The sequence below is a fragment of the Salminus brasiliensis genome, chromosome 1 (genome assembly GCF_030463535.1).
Source record: "Salminus brasiliensis chromosome 1, fSalBra1.hap2, whole genome shotgun sequence".
NCBI classification, from domain to species: domain Eukaryota; kingdom Metazoa; phylum Chordata; class Actinopteri; order Characiformes; family Bryconidae; genus Salminus; species Salminus brasiliensis.
The window spans coordinates 58,559,980-58,580,406 of record NC_132878.1 but is presented as its reverse complement, the minus strand read 5'-3'; the positions used below and the strand labels follow the sequence as shown (position 1 = coordinate 58,580,406).

Here is a 20,427-nt window from a genome sequence, read left to right as displayed (position 1 = left end):
GGTGTATGCGTTACATACATAAATAAACACACAGTAAGTAAAATGAATGAATAAAATAAATAAAAACAAACAAATAAAAATGTTTACATGTCGATATAATAATTTCACAAACATTTTCTGACATTTTTCTGATCGCACCCAAACACAAAACTCGGCATATCCCCCTGGTGGTTTGGGGGAACGACATAACTGCTTCTAGCACTTTTAGTGAGCTAGCAGAGGTAGGGTTCTCCTGGTGTCCTTCTCACGAGGTCTTCTGTACTCTGTGAAAGAGAGAGTTGATCCGTTCGCGAAAAACACTCTCCACCTCTGGGAGCCTGCGCTGTCCTGGGTGCCGCCATGGTTACTCTTACGTCACGCACTCATGCAGAGCACGGATGTGTGTGCGTGTGTGTGTGTGTGTGTGTGTGTGTGTGTGTGAGTGAGTGAGTGAGTGAGTGAGTGAGTGAGAGAGAGAGAGCGAGCGAGCAAGCAAGCAACTGGCTGACATGAAGGAGCACGCTGTCGCTCGACCGTGAGTGAGGGTGAAGTGAACGCGCCACGAAGAGTGTGGAAGAGCACCGTTTCAGCCGTTTTCATGGACTTGATGATACGAAGGCAAGTGTGCACTGAGTGTGAGCCGCGTGCTGTGGGCTTGTTTTGGGCGAGTTGTGCTCGCTGGCGGGCGATTTGAGTTGTGCTGAAAGCGCGGGACGGACTCCCGCTTTTCCAGGCGTATTTGTGTGGGAATGGCGCGCCGCCGCGGTTGTGTGCATGCGCCCTGGGGACGTCTCGGCCCCGTGCTTCCGCTGCACGCTCGGGCCTCCATTGCAGAGTTTGTGCTCTTCGTCGAAGTTGCTTTAGCCTAATGCAGTTTGTTTGGGAACTTCTGGCTTTATCTCCAGAGCCGTTGTGCTGCCACTGGGGGGAGAATGTAAACACAGCAAATGTAGGTGGGTGATTAGCCGTTTTTAACCGTTGTCAGCGGTGAAAGTTGAGACTTTGCGAACATTAGTTATAGCTAGCTAGCTAATTAGCCAGATAGCTGATGTCGTTTTCGTTGGCGAAGCATGTAACTAGCTAGCTGGGTGGCTAACTCGACAGGTTTTCCGAGTGGATAAAAACAGTATCAGACTGTTTGTGTTAGATACAGGTGTAGTGAACAGTTGGTGCCGCGTTAATGTCGCTCCGAGTAAAATCCACTGTTGGGGTTTACTAACGGCTGCATGTTGTGTAGTAGCTTGTGCTAGCTAAGTCTTCACGCGCTTGTCGTTTCACAGCTAGTAGCTAGCTAGCTATTAGCTAACGAGGATCGTCGACTAAGTTAAACACATCAACATATCGCTCCTAAATGCTTAAATAAAGCTGTTTCTGTTGTGTTTAAGTTCGTTAGGATCAGTTTCTGATGTTAAACCGATCATTGTAACACTATGAAGTCGTTAGTCTTGTAACGGCAGCCTCGTTAGTGTGTTTTTCAAACGTAAACGTGTGAAATTGGAGAAACACTTGGGCTAAAACCTCTCCCAAAACAGTGAAAGTGGTCAGGGTGGTCTGTCTGTGTCAGTATTGACAGGTCCTTTTCTCTCTTCTAGGTTATCAACATATACCTCTGCTGTTTTGCACGTTTTTTCATAGTCACGTCAAACCTGAGGCAGTAATGCCCATAACTGTAGGTAGCTATGCTATGCTATCTATCTAATAAGGCTCGACGTCTTCAGAAGTTCAGAGGACGTTTACACACAAGTCTAGTTATTGACTTTTTAGGCTCATATTATCCTATTTCATGAATGGCTTATATTTAAACTAACCAATTCTGCAATTTAGCAAATTTAACTGTAAGCTAATTGTATTGCGTGTAGCTACAGTACCACAACAACAAGCATGCTTGCTAGGGTGCACAGTGATACTTACTGAAAGAGAATTGCTTTTAAGAAAACTAAAAACTACACCTATGATTTAGATTTGATCAATATTTGAGGATCTATTGAATGGTACTCCAGAACAACAGAAAGTTTAGGTAATGCTGGTGGGGCTTAGTCCCAGTTTCCAAATTGTCATCAATCAATTTGTATAGATCCTTTCAAAGTTTGTTAAGCAGAAATGATGTGAAGATGCACATACTGGCAACATCAGAGGAACATTTTCACTTTGACTTATCAAGGGTAGCAGATCTAGCAAAATCTCTGGTGTTATCCACAAACAATAAAAATGCTTGTGAGCAGAGAGTGCAGGTCGTCAAACCATTATTTGTCTGATTAGGGCTCTGAAAAGAATGGATTTCAGATGATGCTGACCGAACACACAACACCGTACTCCTATTTTTATGTTAAACAACTTTGAATTAGGTGAAGTTCAACTCTGTTATTCTTCTAGAATTGTCATTGCAATGTGCACATGTGCAAAAGTCACGTTACAGGATGTGCGACATTATTATTTCACAAAAGAAAATTTGGCATTGATGTCTTCAATGACATGTCTACCAAGGGCACATGATCTCTACCCAATATCATTTATTTTGTGTCAGTCGTGGATACATTATTAATAATAATGACATGTTGGATCATTGACACCTGTATTTAAACCAAAAATTGCAATATATATCGCTGAGCAACAAAATATCGCAATGTCTGTTTTTACAGTATCGTGCACCCCTGTCTGTAACTGAATTTTTCTGCCCTCTCAGAATAGGCTGATAGCTTATCAAAAAACCTAACGCTTAAAGTCTTAACGGCTGAAGATGTCCGACTTAAGCTAGATGTGTCTTTGAATACAAACGTATTTGACATAGCTAAAAATAAAATGGCAAACATCATAGAGAAATTGAATTACGGTAGCAAATATACAGTTTTTTTGCAGAAGTTTGGGCACCTCTGTTCAGATGACACATTGTGTTAAATTTCTAGGTGGAAATAAGTAGAGAATTAATTCTCTACAGAAAGCTTAAATACAAGAATACAACATACCATATTTATTGGTACCATTGTTGCACACTTCACATTATTCATTTATTTTGCAATATGTTAAATTAAGCTCCAGCAATGATGTTTTACAATGTGCAGGATTGTATTATCTGTTATCTGAGGTTGTAGGCATCTGATGACTAAGACCGTAAGAGATAAATTTATGACGAATAAACCCTTTTTTTTGAAGGACTGAAATGTCCCACACCATATGGAGAAAGAAAGAGACTACTGCAAAAACAGGCAGTTCCACAATGTTACATTTCTGGTATTCCTTATGCATCAGGGAATTTTGTTGATAGAACTAAAATGACATTGATAATCTAACTGATTGGCATTTTGCTTAGGATCGATTCTGCTACTGTAAGACTTTTATTTCAAAAGATTTCATTAAACTTAGACTTGTGTGTCTCCATGTTGAAAAAAAAAAGAGTTTTGTCTGTCCTAAAATTATTTAGGTGTTAAAAAAGTAAGATCAACACTGTAGATCAATGAGAGAAAACACTATTTCCATTGCCAAAATGTGCATACATCTTTTGACCTTTATTGAGAAACCACCTATTGGCTTCATTATCTGCAGATAGATGCTTCAAAAATATCAGATGGCAGCATCCACCAACAATTTCCATACTGGTGCTTCAAATGAGAACACATTACCACAATGTAAATAGAAGCCATGAGTGTTTAAAGTTGGTTTAAAGTATTGGGCCCCCCTTGTCATTTGGGGGTTTCAAAAATAAGTTTATCCTGCTTTTTTCTGGAGTAACTGTTTTTACTGTCTAGGGAAGGCTTTCTGTTAAATGTTGAAGCATTTCTGTGTGGATTTGATTGCATTCAGTGACATTAGTGTTCAGGATGTTGGATGACAACCACCACCACCTCATCCCCAACTCACAAACACATCCCACTATAATACTGGATTGAGCACCATCATTCCACAGAATACAGCTCCACTGCTCCACAGCTCAATGCTGGAGGGATTATATCTCTCTAGCCCACACCTGGCATTAAGGATGGTGCCAATAAGTTTGTGTTTCTGTTCCTACTCGTTTGGCTGTACTTCTCTACATGGCCTAGACAAGTTGTGTGTATCTGCAATGGGTGCAACTTACAGTAATTGAATGCACAAAAATTGGACGTAGTGTATAAGGGGGATGCTAAGGCAAAAGTTACTAAATGCTTAACCTTCTTACTTGCTTATTAAAAGCTCACTGTTGTATACAAATATACATGTCAAATACATTGTAATACCATTAGAATACATATCTTGATGTGCTCTTCTTGTTGTGTGCTTTTGTTCAGTAGAATGCAAATTAGACAAGGATTACATCTAGGGTAAGAGAACCCGACAGCCCTCATCAGGACCGACTGACTGCTACTACTTCTTTCACCTTGGAAGTTAATGGTACCGCAGAGAGACTGACTGAAAAGGACTGTACAGCTTTCACTCCATCTTCAGCTTCTGTCTTACTGAGGCCAGGCAAAATGGATAATTATGGTAACAACCAGGCTGTTGTAATGACCAAGCAGGCAAGCCATCCTGTTGCCTTATCTCTAGTGACACCTGCCAAAAGCCCCACAAAGAACAGATACACAGAAAGTAATATTACAGCCACTCTGGAAAATGAAACCGTTTGGAGCCGGTTTCACAGCCTGGGCACAGAGATGATCCTCACAAAGCAAGGCAGACGCATGTTTCCCTGCTGCCGCTTTAGACTGAGTGGATTAGATCCGGAAAGGAAGTACACGCTGGTTATGGATATTACCCCTTTGGATGACTTCACCCACAAATGGAATGGAAGTATATGGGAGCCCGCTGCTGTGGGTGAGCCACACATGCCTGGTCAGGTGTGTGTTCATCCAGAGTCTCCAGCCCTTGGACAGCAGTGGATGGAGGGTCCAGTGTCCTTTTACAAGGTGAAGTTAACCAATAACTCTACGGACCAAGAGGGCTGTGTGTTTTTACGGGCAATGCAGCGCTACCAACCACGACTTCATATTATTCCTGTAGATTCTGATTCAGTAGAGGCTTTTGCACTCGATAGTCCAAATATTCAGATGTTTACCTTCCCCAAAACAGAGTTCTATGCAGTCACAAGCTACCAGAACCCACAGATCACCCAGCTTAAAATTGACTGTAATCCTTTTGCCATGGCATTCCGTAAAGACAGCCAGAGCGTTCGTCTGCTTCAGGACAAACTTGGAATCTCCTCTCTTGGTAGCCCTCTTGCACAACTTTCTAGTCTGAATTTGGCCAGTAATAACAGTGGACAAAACAGACAACAGACTGTATTAAAGGAAGCTGTCTCATCCTGCATTAAACAACACAGGTATGGTCAATCATGCAAATTTGTCAAACAAATTGGTTAGCTTTTTTTTATTATTATTTTTTTTTTATTATCTACAAAAGCCTTTCAGGTCTAACTTTTTTCTGCCTTTTGCAGTGAAGAAAGTCTTTCTCCAGAATCGCCATCTCCTAAAGAAGGACAGGGCATATTAACAAAAACAAGGAGTTACCTGAACGGTGTCGCTTTGTGCAAAGAGACAGTGGATTCCAAGGAGAAGGACAAGCAACCCATAACCAAACCTGCACTGGACAAGCATGGCACACCTTTGGCTGTTCAACCAAGTGTAAATACGTCCATTCAAGAACCCCCACAAACTATTAATGGACCTGTTTCTTCTGTGGGAACTACTGAAAGTTCAAAAGTTATCTCTGAGGATGCAATTAATTCCCCAATAAGCAATGCACATGGCAAATCACCTGCAGAATCAGTCATGTTTGCTCCTGTTTTTCTGTCTCAGGGTAGAAAGAAGCTTAAGTTGTCTTCTGTTTCACTTGCAAAACCTCCTTTCCTTAGTACTAGTCAAGTGAACAGACGTAACACAACAGCCAGTTTTAGATGTAAGCCTTTTCGAAAGGCTAGAAAAGCGAAGTCAAGGTGGTGGTCTAATGTGAGGTGTACAAAACCTGCTCCTGTGTTTGCTTCTCCTGATGTTACCTTGCAACCCGACCTTGAGGATGTGCAGGGAATGCTGTTTGTGTCTTTTGCTGCAAAGGTATGGAGGTTCATATGTCCATTTGTATTATATCATTGAGATTTTTTTTAACCACACAAAGCTTAATACTTATTTGGTTAATATGCTTGCTCAATGTTTTATTTGTGTATTCATTGCATATTTAAAAGGAAGCCTTGGATATTCATGTTCAAAATATGGAGCATGTAGAAACACCTCTGCCTCCACTAACTGAAACTCAAAATCAGTCAGAAACTCCTGACGTTGAAGGTATGTATATTGATGCCTCTTTGTCATTTTTCCGCTGTTTAAGGGCATCGTTGTTGATGTTGTGTAGATATGTTAATTAAGCTTGGAAAAGAAGTTTAAGTGTTGTGTGGTCTTTGGGTGGTAGTTCCTTGTTATTGTGTAACCATCTGGCCTCTTTTTTTATCAGAGACAGAAAACAAGCCATGCTTAAATACTGCAATCATGTTCCAGAGATCAGAGTTGTGCAGTGGAATAGTTCTGCTCACATTGGCTATTTAAAAGGAAGCCTAGGGGAGATGCATATAAAATCACTTGTACGTGTTAGTCAAGAGAACATGTAAATGTGTGGTATAAAGAGTTTGTCATGTCCTACCATAAACAACTTTTTCAGGAATGCGGTTGACCACTCTTTTTACAAATGGTCTGGTTATGCTAACATTAGCTGGGGACCAAAAAAAAAAAAAACAAGTAGATTTTCCTGGAATGAAACTTCCTAAACAAACCAAAATATCTGGCACTGGCAGCTGCGTGGTTGTACTGAATTTTAACCTTCTCTGTCCTGCATCTTTTGTGTTGCTATAGAAGTAATTCTTTCTATGGAGGAGAGAATTTCCCGGTTGGAGAGTACCTTACTGCTTCATCTGAAACAGCAGAAGCACAGACAGGTCCTTCACCCACTCCTGCAGGAAGGTGTGTAGAGAATGTCCACTGGCTTCACATGATTGTGAAGTGTTGATGGTCTAAAGAAGAATGTTTATTTTGAAGGTTGTTTGGGTGGTTAATTTATGTTCTTTTTGTATAGTTGGCATGAAGTTGAGCCTTTTGGATCCAAAGATATCAATAGACTTGCAGTACCTTGGTGTGCGCTTGCCTTTCCCGCCGCTTATTTGCGACAGTTTCAATGAAATTAATTCTTCAAGCATAACATCCTCTCTTGGTGAGTGAGAAAAAAGAAGCTAGTTTTAATACCAAGTGTTTTCATTGGTGGCATTGTTGTATGAATGGTCCTTCATGAAGTGTAATTAACATACATTCTTAGTTTAAAGTTTGCTAACATTACAGAGAAAGGTTTTCACATCTGGTTGTTCTTGTGTAGATGGAGCTGGTTCTTTTGTGTCTCGGACTGGAAAGACACATGATCTCACAAAGATTAAAGGCTGGAGAGATAAGTTTAACCACAAGACAGATAAAGTGCAGATAATGTCTGACGGTAAGTGGCTATGTGGTTAAAACCTTGAAGCTATGGTGTTACCATCTTCTGTCATATAATGCAGCTATAATAGTGCAATAACAACTGCAGGTGACTAGATTTGTAGATTTGTTGATCTGTTTCCAAATAGGTGTGAGAAACAAATCTGCATTCTGCAGTGACATGCTGGATGAGTACCTTGAGAACGAGGCCCAGCAGATCAGTGATCGTGTTGCTGTCTTTTCCAAGAGCTCTTCACCTCCAGTATCCTACCAGCTGCCTTCCAAGAGCAGCAGTTATGTGGTCACTCTGGATAGTCTACTTAAGGCTCGATCTACACCATTAAACAAGGTTCTCTGTAGCCGTGAAAACAAAATTCAGATGAAACCTCCTCTTAGGAGGTCTCCAAAAACCTCTGTGCCTTTCTATTCCAAAGGACCCCACTATACTACATTTGAAAACAAAAGAAATAGAAATTCTACACATTCATTTCAAGTTGATCAAGTCATCAGTTCCTGTGGACCACCTCCTAGACTTGGACAAAAGAACCAACCTAGCAAGCCCCCGAGATGGAGCTATGGCATTACGCCTGCTAAAATGCAGATGCAAGTCATGCTCCAGGACATGGAGGAAGAGGCGCTTTCAAATGGAAAAGTCCGTACACACATCACCACTGAGAGAGCAAACTTTGCACTCAATTCACTGTTCACTTCTAAGGTATGGAATATTGATACTGCTTATTACAACCCTAAGTGGAGGTGTTTGTTGTTACAAGCAGTCAACAGTAGCATGTAACCTGAATTAGGTTTGCATTGATTTGCAATGTTTTATCCGCAAAGTATCTACAGAAATCTGTGAGGAGGGATCAATTCAGCATGCACCATCATAAAGATGCATGTCCGGAAGAATTCTGTCGGCTGGGCTGCATCTGTGATAGCTTACAAAGAGAAATCAGAGGCCCTACCCACTGTCGACGAGTTCAGTGCATGTTTGACTGTAGCTGTTTCAAGCACAAAGTTCTTTTGATCCATCCTCCAAAGATGACTACAATTCAGCAAGGCAGGAGGAGATCTCTGATGGCTTTTCGTAAGTGTTCTTGTAAAACATCTTTGAACAGATTAATTAATAAAAGGGTATATATGCTATAATCTCACTTCAACTGGATTATTAACTAATTATGGCTTCTTTGTATGTGTTTCTCACTGAATTAAAGCCATTGCAGACCCAGAGAAGGGGGATAGACCACCACCTGCTACAAGTATTACCACCTTATGGAAGTGGAAGACAGGAGAACATGACCCAGAGCCTTTATTTGTCCCAAAACCAGCTCTTTCTTTTAAAACAGGCCCTCGTATGCGCACCTATGTTCCACGCCTCACTCCCCAGGTGAGAAACATTTGGTGAATCAGTTTTCTATTTATTTGTTGGTTACTTGACTACATGAAGTACATACATTTTGATATTCTGCCAATGCCACCTGCTTTGGTTATAGATTCGGGAAGAGGACAAAGATCCTGTGTACCTGTTTTTTGAAAGCAGGATGACATGTGCTCGTGTGAGAGAGTACAACAGTAATCCCCCTCCTCAGGTGCACATGTTGCCTCCCAAAAAGGTGTTGCAGGAAGCTGAAAAACTTGTAAGTAGCATAACTGTGGAACACTGCACAGAAGTGCACATTTTTAATACTTTAAGCTGTAACTGTGATTCAATGTTCTTTCTCTTTTTTAGAGTCATTGTTTTGAATCAAATGTCACACCCACCTCTCGAAACAGAGCAGGTTGGTGGAGTCTTCAACATTATACAAAAACATGCCAAAATAAATAGAAATGCAAAATTGAGTCAATTTATGAGATTTTATTGAAATTATGCTTATAGTAGAATCTCCTTTCAGAATTAAGGTAGCCTCGCCATTGCTGAAATATAGAATGTGCTCCAGATGTTCTTGGGTTAAAAAAAATATGCTTTATGTATTTACTGCTTGTATACATTTAACACTTGCATTTATTCCATACTCAGGAAAAAGTAACACCAATGTTTCAGAAATATCAAAAACTCCACCCACTGCAGTGAGACCAGATGAGCCAGCGCCCACTAAACTGTTGGAAATTCTGTCAGAGTGTAACTGGGAGCCCCATCGGAACTTGGTGCTGAGTGCCCTGTTCGGGCGCATGAGCAATAACCTTCTGTCAGAGCCTTTCTGCCTTGGCATGTACAAAATACAGCTTCTCTCCACCACATTGAAAAAAGGAGAGAATTGTTCTACAATCACATATAAGGTGTGTGTTTCCCGGGCTGCGGAAATGAAGGTGACCAATGACGTACAGCCGGTGGTGAAAAGAATAATGAACTCCAGTGTTTCCAAAACCAGAGAAACTCAAACTAAAACAGGTAAAAATGCTTTTGATGCTACACAACATAATTTAGTATTGTATTCAGCCTGGCCAGACTGTGTGAAACAAGTACTAATGTAGTTAATCTTGCACAGGAAATGGTACGTTCTCTGCGCACATGGCTTCCCAGAGAAAGAGCAGCCCGCTGACTGACAAACAGCCAAAACCAACTTGTAACAAACTGTCAAAGATTTTCTCCCTGCTCACTCATTCACTTCCTGCTGGGTATCTCAAGGCAACCAAAAAGAACCCAGGAGGTCCTGCTCATGGGCTAATTAAGGTAAAGTTAGGACTTGATCTTGGTTTTTGTTCAGTTCTTTATTTTATTACATCGTATCACTATAGAATCAGAACATCACATCTCTGGGTGTGTGTGTATGATATATTAGTTGCCTATTTTCAGAAATTACAGTTAAGATTTTTTTTTTGTCTTGTTGATTACATTGTGTAACTTTAGAAGCAGAACATCATATACCTAGTCATGTGTGTTTCAGGTGAACGGCAAAATGTACAATCAAGCAAAATTGTTATTAGGCCAGATGGGAGCATTGAACTCAGCAAATCGCGTTGCAGCATTTGTTACTGGCAGGCTACATTCCAGGCTTCAAGATCAGCTGAAGGTTGTAGCTGATGTACGCAAACATCCTGTTGTGCCCATTGTTAAACCCAAAGTAGCAAACGCTTCAAAGCCAGCTTTATCTACATCACCAAGACCTCATCCAGCCAATGTTCCTGAGCCTAACACAGTTCCCAGAAGGACAAGAAAATCAAAGTTAACTACCTTGAATGCCCTTTCAAAGCATGTGGGTAAGTTCCACTTACAGTTTTGCACGACAAATAATTCTGACCGCTGCTCATTAAAAGAAAAACATGTTGAAGAAAAGGAGTATTTCTTACAGTTGTCAGTTTCAGGTGTTCTTACTTAAGTTGTACATTCCCCCCAGAATGGGTTTTGTTTTCCATCTTTTCTAAATGTGATTAACAATTGGCAGTCTGTTGCAATTTTATAATATAAATAATGTTGGCCAGGTTCACTCATGCTGTATTTAAATTATACTGTTCGGTCATTAGCCTTGTGTGATATGATTTAGGGATGCATGTTTCAAGCATTCTGCTTGCTGATTTATTTTTATTTGGCCAATTTCTTCATTTGAAATTTTGAGACTGATGGGGAGACTCTCTGCATTGTAATGCTGCCGCTACATCTATACTTAGAGAAAAGGTGGCTGCTCTTTTGAAGGAATTTAGCGCAGTGACCTTGGAGTTGCCTAGAAGTATGACGTTTGCCAGTTGCATGGTTTTTACAGATTACTTTTTAGTCTCAGCGTGGTTATTCTGTTCATATTTGAGCACAATGTTTGTTCTGTTTTTAGAGGAGAGCACCTCTCAGAAGAAAGATTCTTCCATAATACCTCCTAGTGCACCACCTGCTACAACTCCTATTGTTTCTGCTAGCTCCACATCCTTTCATGCACCCTTTCAGCCTTCCAGCGCTGCTAGTACACCTTCTGCAAAAACTGCCATCCCTACTGCCCTGCCTCCTGGGCAGCAGGTGGTCCTGCAGAATTTACCAGGAGTGTCAGGATCAAACTTTCTTTGTCAGTACAATGGCCAAATTATTCAACTAATGCCCATTGGCTCAGGGCTTGTTGGTCAGCCACAAGCCTGTTTAAAAGAAGGTCAGTGCTTTTATTCTTCTATAATATCCAGTAGCAACTATATTTTATTGTTACATTTGTTAAAAAATGACTGCATCACTTAATGTACAAATTGCATTAATTATAAATAATGTATGTTTACATTTTACATGAAATTGACACATTGAATGACTTGTTATGCTCTCTGTATCTGTTTTCCTCTTTCTTTCTTCTCCTTTTATGTTATTTTATTTTATTTTTATCTTCAATGACTGTACAGGGAGTAGTCCGCAGCCCAAAGATTGTTCTGTACAGAAGCCTGTGAGCTTCGCTTCTTCTACAAAGCCGTCGTCCAAGATGTTCCCCATCATTGCACCAAAAATCCTTTCCCTTTCAGGGAGTAGTGGCATGAATATTGCCAGTGGAACCCCAGCTTTTAATTTACAGTCTAGTTTTCCTGGTAAAACAGGAACGTTCTCCTTCCGTATATGCCCCCCTAGTGCTGGGAACAAGTCTGTAGGATCACAGCAGGGTGCTAAACTTCCTGATGCATTTGTTGCTGCTCCCTCTGCTTTGGTACTCCCTGGAGGTTTTACTCTGATAAAACTTCCTCTAGAGTCACACCCTGGTGTTCCAGCTGTTCCTGTAGATGTCCCCTCCAGTCTGTCTGATCCTGCCGAATTGCCACAGAAAGATAAATGTATAGGAAAAGCAGTTACACAGAATTGCTCTCCCAGCACTGAACCGACATGTCAGGTCTCAGAAAGCAGTTCCAAGCCAGCCATTTCAGAAACCTCGAACAGTGACACAACACCGGCAGATGCAGCTAGCTTAAGCCACGGCAACAGTGCTCTGACTGCAAAAAGTGTTGAAGACCAACAAGTGGAAAATAAAGCTAATAATAAAGCTGGTTGTGACAAGGGTGATTGGGTACCTGAGGCATCTAAAATGATACTCAAACGTGAGCATGATGAGCATGAACAGAGATGTCAGGTCTCAGAAAGCTGTTCCAAACCAGCCATTTCAGAAACTTTGAACAGTGGCTCAACACAGGCAGATGCAGCTGGCTTAAGCCATGGCAACAGTGCTCTGATGTCAAAAGATGTTAAAGATGAGCTTGTGGAAAAAACCTTCGATTCAGTACATGCCAATAATGAAGCTGATTGTGACAAGGGTGACTGGGTTCCTGGAGGAGCTGAGATTATCATCAAAAGTGAGCAGGATGAGCATGAACAGGGATGTCAGGTCTCTGAAAGCAGTTCTGATCCATCTGTTTCAGGAACATCAAACAGTGGCTCGGCATGGGCAGATGCAGCTGGCTTAAGCCATGGCAACCATGCTCTGACTTCTAGAGATGTTGAAGATGAGCTTGTGGAAAAAAACCTGGATACACTAGATACCAGTAATAAAACTGCTTATGGCAAGTATGACTGGATACCTGAAGGAGCCGAGATGATACTCAAAAGTGAGCATGACGAGGATGAATCAGAACAGGGTGATCTGGATGATTGGCCACCCAAAGGAGCAGAGCGAGTACTGTGGATGGAGGAAGATTCAACTGATGAGGAAGAGAAGGAAGATTTCAGTGAACAGCCGAGTATTAATGCAGATACTTCTGTTAGAAGTCCCGCTGACCTAAAAGCTAAGAATTCAAACACCACAACTGCTGATCTTCTTTCAGTTGACGAGGAAGACATTTCTAAAAGTCTCCACAACCATGAAAATGGCTTGTCACCTGAAGCAGATAAGCACTTGAAGATGTCTCCGTCTAGTGCTGAACAAAGACGAATGGCATCTCCTCTCCCAGCTAAAGACAATGAAATAGTCTATGATAAGACACATGAAATTAACCTAATCCACATAAATAACAAGAATGAACAAGGATCATGTGTTGATGGATCTACAGCTCTACTAAAACAGCCCAATAATAAAGATAAAGAAGGTTCCCTAGTGCTTATTCAGACTGAACCCACTAAAGAGCCAGTACAGAAAGATATGGATGGTAACCAGCCTAACATCAGTGAACAAGGCCTTGCCCCAGAAAACAGTTCTCCAGTTGTCAGTAAAAGAGGAGCCGCTAACACTGGCAAACAGGCTCATGTAGTTTCCAACCTTGTTGATGGTAGAGAACAAAGCCTTGGTTTAGTTAGCAGTTGTGATGTTATTAACAAATTAGAACGTTATAGTGACCCCCAACAGATGGATACATCCTCTGACCACTCAGTCAGTGAACAAGACACTACCACAAGAAATACTTTACCTATTACTGATGAACAGGCAACCAATAGGAATGCAACAACAACTTCAATTACCCATCCTCACCTCAGTAAACAAAATTTGAACTCTGAAGATCTGGAGGAACAAAGTAAGGATCTGGGTCAGACAGAATCACAAATCTCCACTTCTGCCAACAATACTAGTGATGTAAAAGATGCTAAAGATGATGACTACATAGACATTGATGGTGATGTCCCATGCCCTTTACTGGAAGGTCAGACACCAGCGACATTTACTCTGCCAGTTGCACCTCTGCCAAATGCAACTTCAGAGAATGCAGAGCTGAAGAGTTCTCGTCATTCTCTTCGTTTTTTAAAAAATCCATCCTGTGAGAAGAATGAGGTCCAGTGTAAATCGGGTAAGCAGTTAGACGACAATGTTCGAAAATTCAGAAGAGCTAAACATGTTAAAAGAGATGATGATGATGTAACAGGGGAGCAAAAGCATAAGAAAAGGAACATGTGGCTTCAGTTAAAGAAGGCAGATCATGAGCCGTGTGTTGAAGAGGATATTGATCGAGTGACCTCCAGCGATGGGGATCCTGACTCTGACAGCAATGAGGGTTCAAGTGACAGTAATGACAAAGACTTGAGTAGTGATGATGAAGAGAATTCCATTAATTATTCAGAATCTACCAGTGACAGTGAAGCAACAGAAGAGAGTGTGAGTTATCCCATGTACATAATGCTTAAAATTTTTGGTGAAAATTAAGAAAATGAAATCAGATCTTACATTTGTAGTGTTGTGTTTAAACCATAGGCCAACTCACCCAGCAGGGAAGATGATACTGTTGACATTGAGTCATTTGAAGAAAATCAAGAAAGGAGGATTATTGGAAAGATGAAAGATGGAGTTACACAGTACAGGTATGACAACATTAATCCCACCAGTATAGTAGTATTTTATTTGATGCCAAAGCAGAACTTTTAAGAGTGTTTCTCCTAATTAAAAATGTTTTCATATATTTATTTTATGTGACTGAAATAATGATTCCAGTTGTATTGTTTTTTTACATGTCACTTTGTGATTTATTTTTTCTAAATTATCACTATACAACTTACATACACAGGAAAGCAAAGGGAGCAGATCAATTCATAAAACGGGTAAGGTTATACAACAGGGCTGTTTATACCTTAAGCATCACCTTAAGTTGTCACTTTTCCCACTCTATAACTTTAAGACTAACTTTGGATAACAGATTTTAGACTGGGAAATGTAAAAATATAATATCTGTAATGTTTGCGATGTTTCAGCTTCAAAGAACAGACACTTCAAACAGAATGGATCATCTGCTTACAAATGAGGAAGCAAGACGTTTAACTCATACTGAGAAAGAACGTCTGCGCCGAGGTGAAATGCGGCAATCCTTTGTTTCACTGAAAGCAGCCTTAAACATTGAGGAACAAATTAAGATGTGCAAGCATGACATTCTCATCCAGGTTGGTAATATGTCTGTATTCTAATATGATAAAAGTCTAGCTTAGTGTCTTCCTTAGTTAAAACAAATATATAGTTTTTTTGTGTTCACCACACTTTTAAGATTGACACATTTATGAAAAAAAGCACTTCTTTGAAATCAATATGCCTTGTTTTGAGTGTCATGTACTGAACTGATATGATTGAGGTTGTTTTTATTACTAGTAATTCCTTTTTTTTTTTTTTACTTGTCAGTTTAATATGCAGTTGGCACATTGTGCTGTTATTTGCCAAACATGTTTTATCATTAATAATTAACATTAGTGAAATTAGATTTAAATAATTCCTGACTTTGTTGCAGGCCCGTCTTATGATTCGGGCTCTAGAGGACCGGAATCAAACTTTGGAGGAAAGAAAAAAAGCATTACTTCAGAAACAGTCATCTTATATCAGTACGATTGCTGAATTATCTGGTAAGATATTTATTGCATCTTTTATATAATGAAATCTCTTTGTGTATGTCCCAGTGGTAAGGTTATTGTAAAAAGAAAAAAAATGATATAATGATCACAGAAAGCCTTGTATCTTCATTTTTGACAATTTTCACTTTTTGAGAACTGGAATCTGGCAGTTATACTTTTTATGTTGTCAGAATTTCATGATGGACAGACTAATAGACATGCTCCAAAATGACTTTAAAATCTTTTTACAGTAATTCCAGTTTTTTTCCCTCCTCCTTTGAAGTTGCCAATATGGAATTACCATACATGCATGACTGTGATAATATACAGTACTGTAAAAAAGGTTTATGCATTCTTGTTGAACTTGAACTTGATCAAGTAATTTAGCAAAGGGAAATGAACTTGGCTGTCCATTCAGTAAAACAGCCAAACTGACATTTAGAATTCATGGCTTAGGAACATTTTTTGAATGATTTATGTTATTAGCTTAATTCTGTCATCACATCTAGTAAAGAAAAATGGTAAACTCCTTTTGTCTCCTTATCTAATAATAATAATAATAATAAAAAATAATAATAATAATAATACTGAGCCTGCCTCTTTGGTATAGTGTGGTACAGATTATATAATATTTGAGTACAAATCATTTAAAGCATTCAAAGCCTGTAAAATGCTGTACCAGAGAACTACCACACAAGTCTAACGGGGTACCTAATTTTCCAGCCATTAAAGCCTCTCTGCTCTCATGCCTTACAGCTCAGCATGTTATGAGAACAGTTCCTTCACTTAAGTCATCATAAGTGAAACACTGAATGTGCTGGAAAATTGTTTAGTGGCTTAAGACACAACTTTGACATCGGGCCACAGATGGCACTTGCAGTGCTGAAAGTCTTTTTTTACAAATCTTAGTAAATTGAGTGGCTTTTTCTCATTTAAACAGGAAAGACAAAGGAAATGGTCAAGCTCAATTTGAAAGAAAACTGTGCGCATTCAGTAGACATTCATAACCTGGTACCGGCTTCAGTGAAAAGTCCACAAATAAACCCTCAACGTCTAGACGCCGATGGCAATCAGCTCCCTCCTCGTCTTGGACTGTGGAGATCTAATAATTATATACGTAAAAGACCAGAGAAATCCCCCCAACAGCCTTCCGTTACTCCAACAGGTTAGTATTGAATGAAAGATAATGAAATTCCCTATGATGCTTGCAGCTAGCATTGACATCAAAGCTGTACCTTAAATGCTGTTGTGCATTCAGCCTCAAATTGGTTTTTATCAGGAAACGCTGTTCAGACTAACTGAGCAGTGGAGCACTGCTCAGTTCAGTGTATGTGAATCCACAGACACGGTGTATTGGCTAGCATTTTAAGTTGAGTGAGGAACTGTGATCTGTTTACCACTCAAACAGGACATGGCCAGTTATAAATGAACTTGAGCTCTGTCTCTGTGGATTAATTGATTGGCTCAGGACGCTAAATAAATCCTTCTCACTTCAACAGAAAGAAGAACAAAAATGGTCAAGGAAATCTGGAAGGATGGCTGTGAGAAGGAAATGCCTTTTGATGTCCAGGACCTGATGCCTACCGCATCGTCATCCCCCCAAATTAATCCCAGACGCATAGATAGTGAAGGTAACCAACTTCCACCTCGTCTTGGACTGTGGAAATCTAATAATTACATACGAAAAAGATCCAAGAAATCCACTGGCAGAAAGTCTTCCGTTACTACCACAGGTTAGTATCTTGTGAATGAGAGATCTGATACTAGAGCATTGAATGAAAACACTGGTATGCTATCATAACTGAACCTGTTCAATTTATTTTGAGCATTTGGGCCTAAAACTGTTTTGATCTGATGGGATAGATATGATATGTTGACTAGATTAATAAAACAGGCTATCCAGAGTCTGTATAGCATTTATTAATTACACATTGAAAGCCGGGAATATTGGCCATGATCATATATTGTTTGAGATCTAGCTCTGTAACATACTTATTGACTCTTTACAGAAGCTGTGAATGAAAGTTCAGATACGTGTTTGTCAAGTCAAGTGTCACCGGGCAGCCGCTTGAATGGACCCTTGCCTTCAGTTAAACCAGGTACTGCTAAAGGATAACTGGCAAAATTGGTGTACCATCCCTTTATTTGCTAAAATACCTGTGCTAATTAGTGCAACAACAAATATTTTTTTCAGTAAACGTTTCTGAACTGTTACTTATTCATTGTGTTCGCAGTGCAGTGCAGTACAAATAGTTAGATTTGGTTCTCTGTTCTCTTTCCCCCCTAAATGTTCTCATGTTTGTTTTGTTTTAGGGGACATGGTCATGAAGCTCATAGCGCAGAACCCCAGTATTTTACCCTCAATACCCAACCGTAAAACTCTCTCAGAAGACCTCAGGCCATCAGGTACCTTGCATACTTGCACTGGTGTTCATCTTTTAAGATGTCTGGTGTGTGTAAAGTTTGTTGCCTTGCTTAAAGAACCAACTATTGCTTATGGTTTCACAAAAGTTGGTTGTTTCTTTAAACACTTTCTACTGTAGTAATTATTCCTTTTTCCGTAATTAAACCGTTTGTTTAAGGTAGAATGTAGTTTGATAAATACTAATAGAGGTGGGCCATATAATGATATTTTATCATTGTTATACATACCTGCGACCAACAGTGTGCTTTGCTGAGCATGTTGTAGATATTGTATTTCTAGAACCTTGACCAAATTCTTGCATCATAATAAAAAGCTAAATTAGTGCTGGATGTACTGCAGTAAATTTAGTATTTGTCATATATTTAGTAGTTTCTGAATACTGTGTTAATTAACCTTAAAATCCAAAAATAGGCCTGGCATTCAAGTGGTTATGGTTTGATATGCTATAGTAACATGCTCTGCAATTGATTGCTTTTTCTTTCTATGTTTTTTTTTTTTTTTTTTTTTTTTTTTTATAGAAACTGGATTATTGACTTTGCCAAAGATTGTATTACAGTCCTTTGGCAACACTGACACTGAAAAGCTTGAAAAGACTTCTCTACCAAGTTCTCCTCAGTCTTCTAAATCCACAGAACATTCGCTGGATATTACCTTAGATCTGCCAGACAATGAAGCAGGAATGGAAGAGGGTGACTCCTCAAAGAACTGCAAAGGATTGGAGAAATCCTCAATGTCTGAGGAATCAAATGAGGAGAACCCCGTTTCCTCCTCACTGGTCAGTGAGAGTTTTATTGAAAATAAGACTTTGCCTCAGTTGGAACAAGACAAACCGACCACTACTGGTTTGGTAAACGTTGGAAAAAGAAAGTCAAAACATCATGTGGTCATAGAAGATGCCTTATCTCACCCTGATGCGTCGGGGCCCAGAGTGCTTAGGAACAGATCTCCTGCTGCCAACACAATGTCTACAAGGAGTATGTCAAGGGAAAAAGGGAAAAGATTGTTTAGATGATGTGCAGCTGCAGCATCTCTTTTTTTATTTTTGTCTCTGTACATCTAAATACATACCTAAGGTACTTTTGTGTTTTGATGTATTTCTGAGGCTAAAGAGGATTTGCAACTAACTTGGCAAAAATTCCCCTTTAAGTGCCTGCTCTGAAATTCAAAGGTATGGAGAAAAGCAACGATACCCCTCATTTGATGGCTGTTACTCAGTCCATTAGTAATGTACTGTTTAAGCTTTCCCCCCTGTCCTCTGGATGCAGCAAATACTTCTGTGCCAGCATTTGAAGGAAACATTAAATTAATGTGTGAATTTTACATTATCATGTGATATTGAGTCTATCAATCCCATATTGGGGTAAGGTTATTAATATGCAATTTACTTTTTGTATGTTCCTTATGAAATGCATTTTTGTATGTAGATTTGTATTTGCTAATCGTGGTTTCACATTGGAGCATGGAGTAGATTAGTTTGCAATCACTTTGCAAATGCATTTGCAATCGTGATTCTTACTGATATTTCATCTGATTCATTACTGATTAGCAGACGATTTGTAAAAGGCAATAAAACTATTTTTGTTTCTAATGTTATGACTCTAAAAAAATTATTGATTCCTTCAATAAAGCATTAAAAAAAAGATGAAACAGATGAAGAAAGTGAAACAGATGTGGAAAGTAAACTATTTTCTGCGTGAGATGTGAGGTTTGACACCTGTTCTACTGTTTGGCAAATAAAAATGTTTGGTGCTTATGGTTTGCTTGTTAAATTTGCTCCCAGAACATTAACATTGACTTCTGCTACTTCTGGAGAACTTGAGTGCATTAACCTTGTAGCTGTGCAAAACAAAAGGAGCAGAAGTCACATACCACCCATGCCTTGACTGGTTGAATAATAAGTGAGGAGGAAAATGAGGAAAAAATGGAAAATTTCCATAGATCAATCAGATTTTTCCCTCCTGTAAGTAGATGAACCATTCCTATAAGTAGAGTAACTTTGTGCATTAGCCCAAATCAACCTTTTCAAATGGTGAATAAGCTGTTCGGGCTGGTAACATCATTATCATGTGATTAAAGGTAGTGATACGCCATTGTTGATTTCACAGGTGTATAATAGGGTGTTTGTCCAAAATAAAAAGTGATGGACCATTGCTAGAGGAATTGTTTGGCATCAGCCACACCTCACCCTACAAAAGTACTGAATATGGTTCCATCACTCCTAAGAAAAACCATCCCATTGCTTTTTAGCCCAGTTCTGCATTGGGGCTTTGCATTATAAAAGGTGTCCCTTAACTGGCTTATGTGGCTGCTCCTGAGCGTCCCATTCAGTTGGTAATGCTCTTCTATTAAGGTCTGTGTGTGCATCTTAAAGTAATGGAATTCATTCATTCATTAGAAGCTATAGAAGGCAGATTTACTCCATCAGA

At 39.6% G+C, this 20,427-nt stretch overlaps 1 protein-coding gene across 1 annotated transcript; it reads left to right on the top strand.

The window, feature by feature from the left end:
• The first annotated feature begins 458 nt into the window (after positions 1-458).
• On the top strand, positions 459-19,688 carry mgab (MAX dimerization protein MGA b). The gene is made up of 26 exons (XM_072683393.1): positions 459-597; positions 4,245-5,269; positions 5,384-5,999; positions 6,128-6,227; positions 6,789-6,896; positions 7,009-7,143; positions 7,303-7,416; positions 7,547-8,112; positions 8,235-8,481; positions 8,609-8,781; positions 8,888-9,031; positions 9,124-9,172; positions 9,412-9,783; positions 9,881-10,065; positions 10,280-10,592; positions 11,159-11,464; positions 11,703-14,362; positions 14,459-14,565; positions 14,769-14,802; positions 14,953-15,138; positions 15,477-15,588; positions 16,517-16,741; positions 17,076-17,309; positions 17,586-17,675; positions 17,890-17,982; positions 18,520-19,688. Exons 2-26 carry the CDS (start codon positions 4,425-4,427, stop codon positions 19,011-19,013), a joined length of 8,508 nt encoding a protein of 2,835 aa, XP_072539494.1. The 5' UTR covers positions 459-597; positions 4,245-4,424; the 3' UTR covers positions 19,014-19,688.
• The last annotated feature ends 739 nt before the right edge of the window (positions 19,689-20,427 follow it).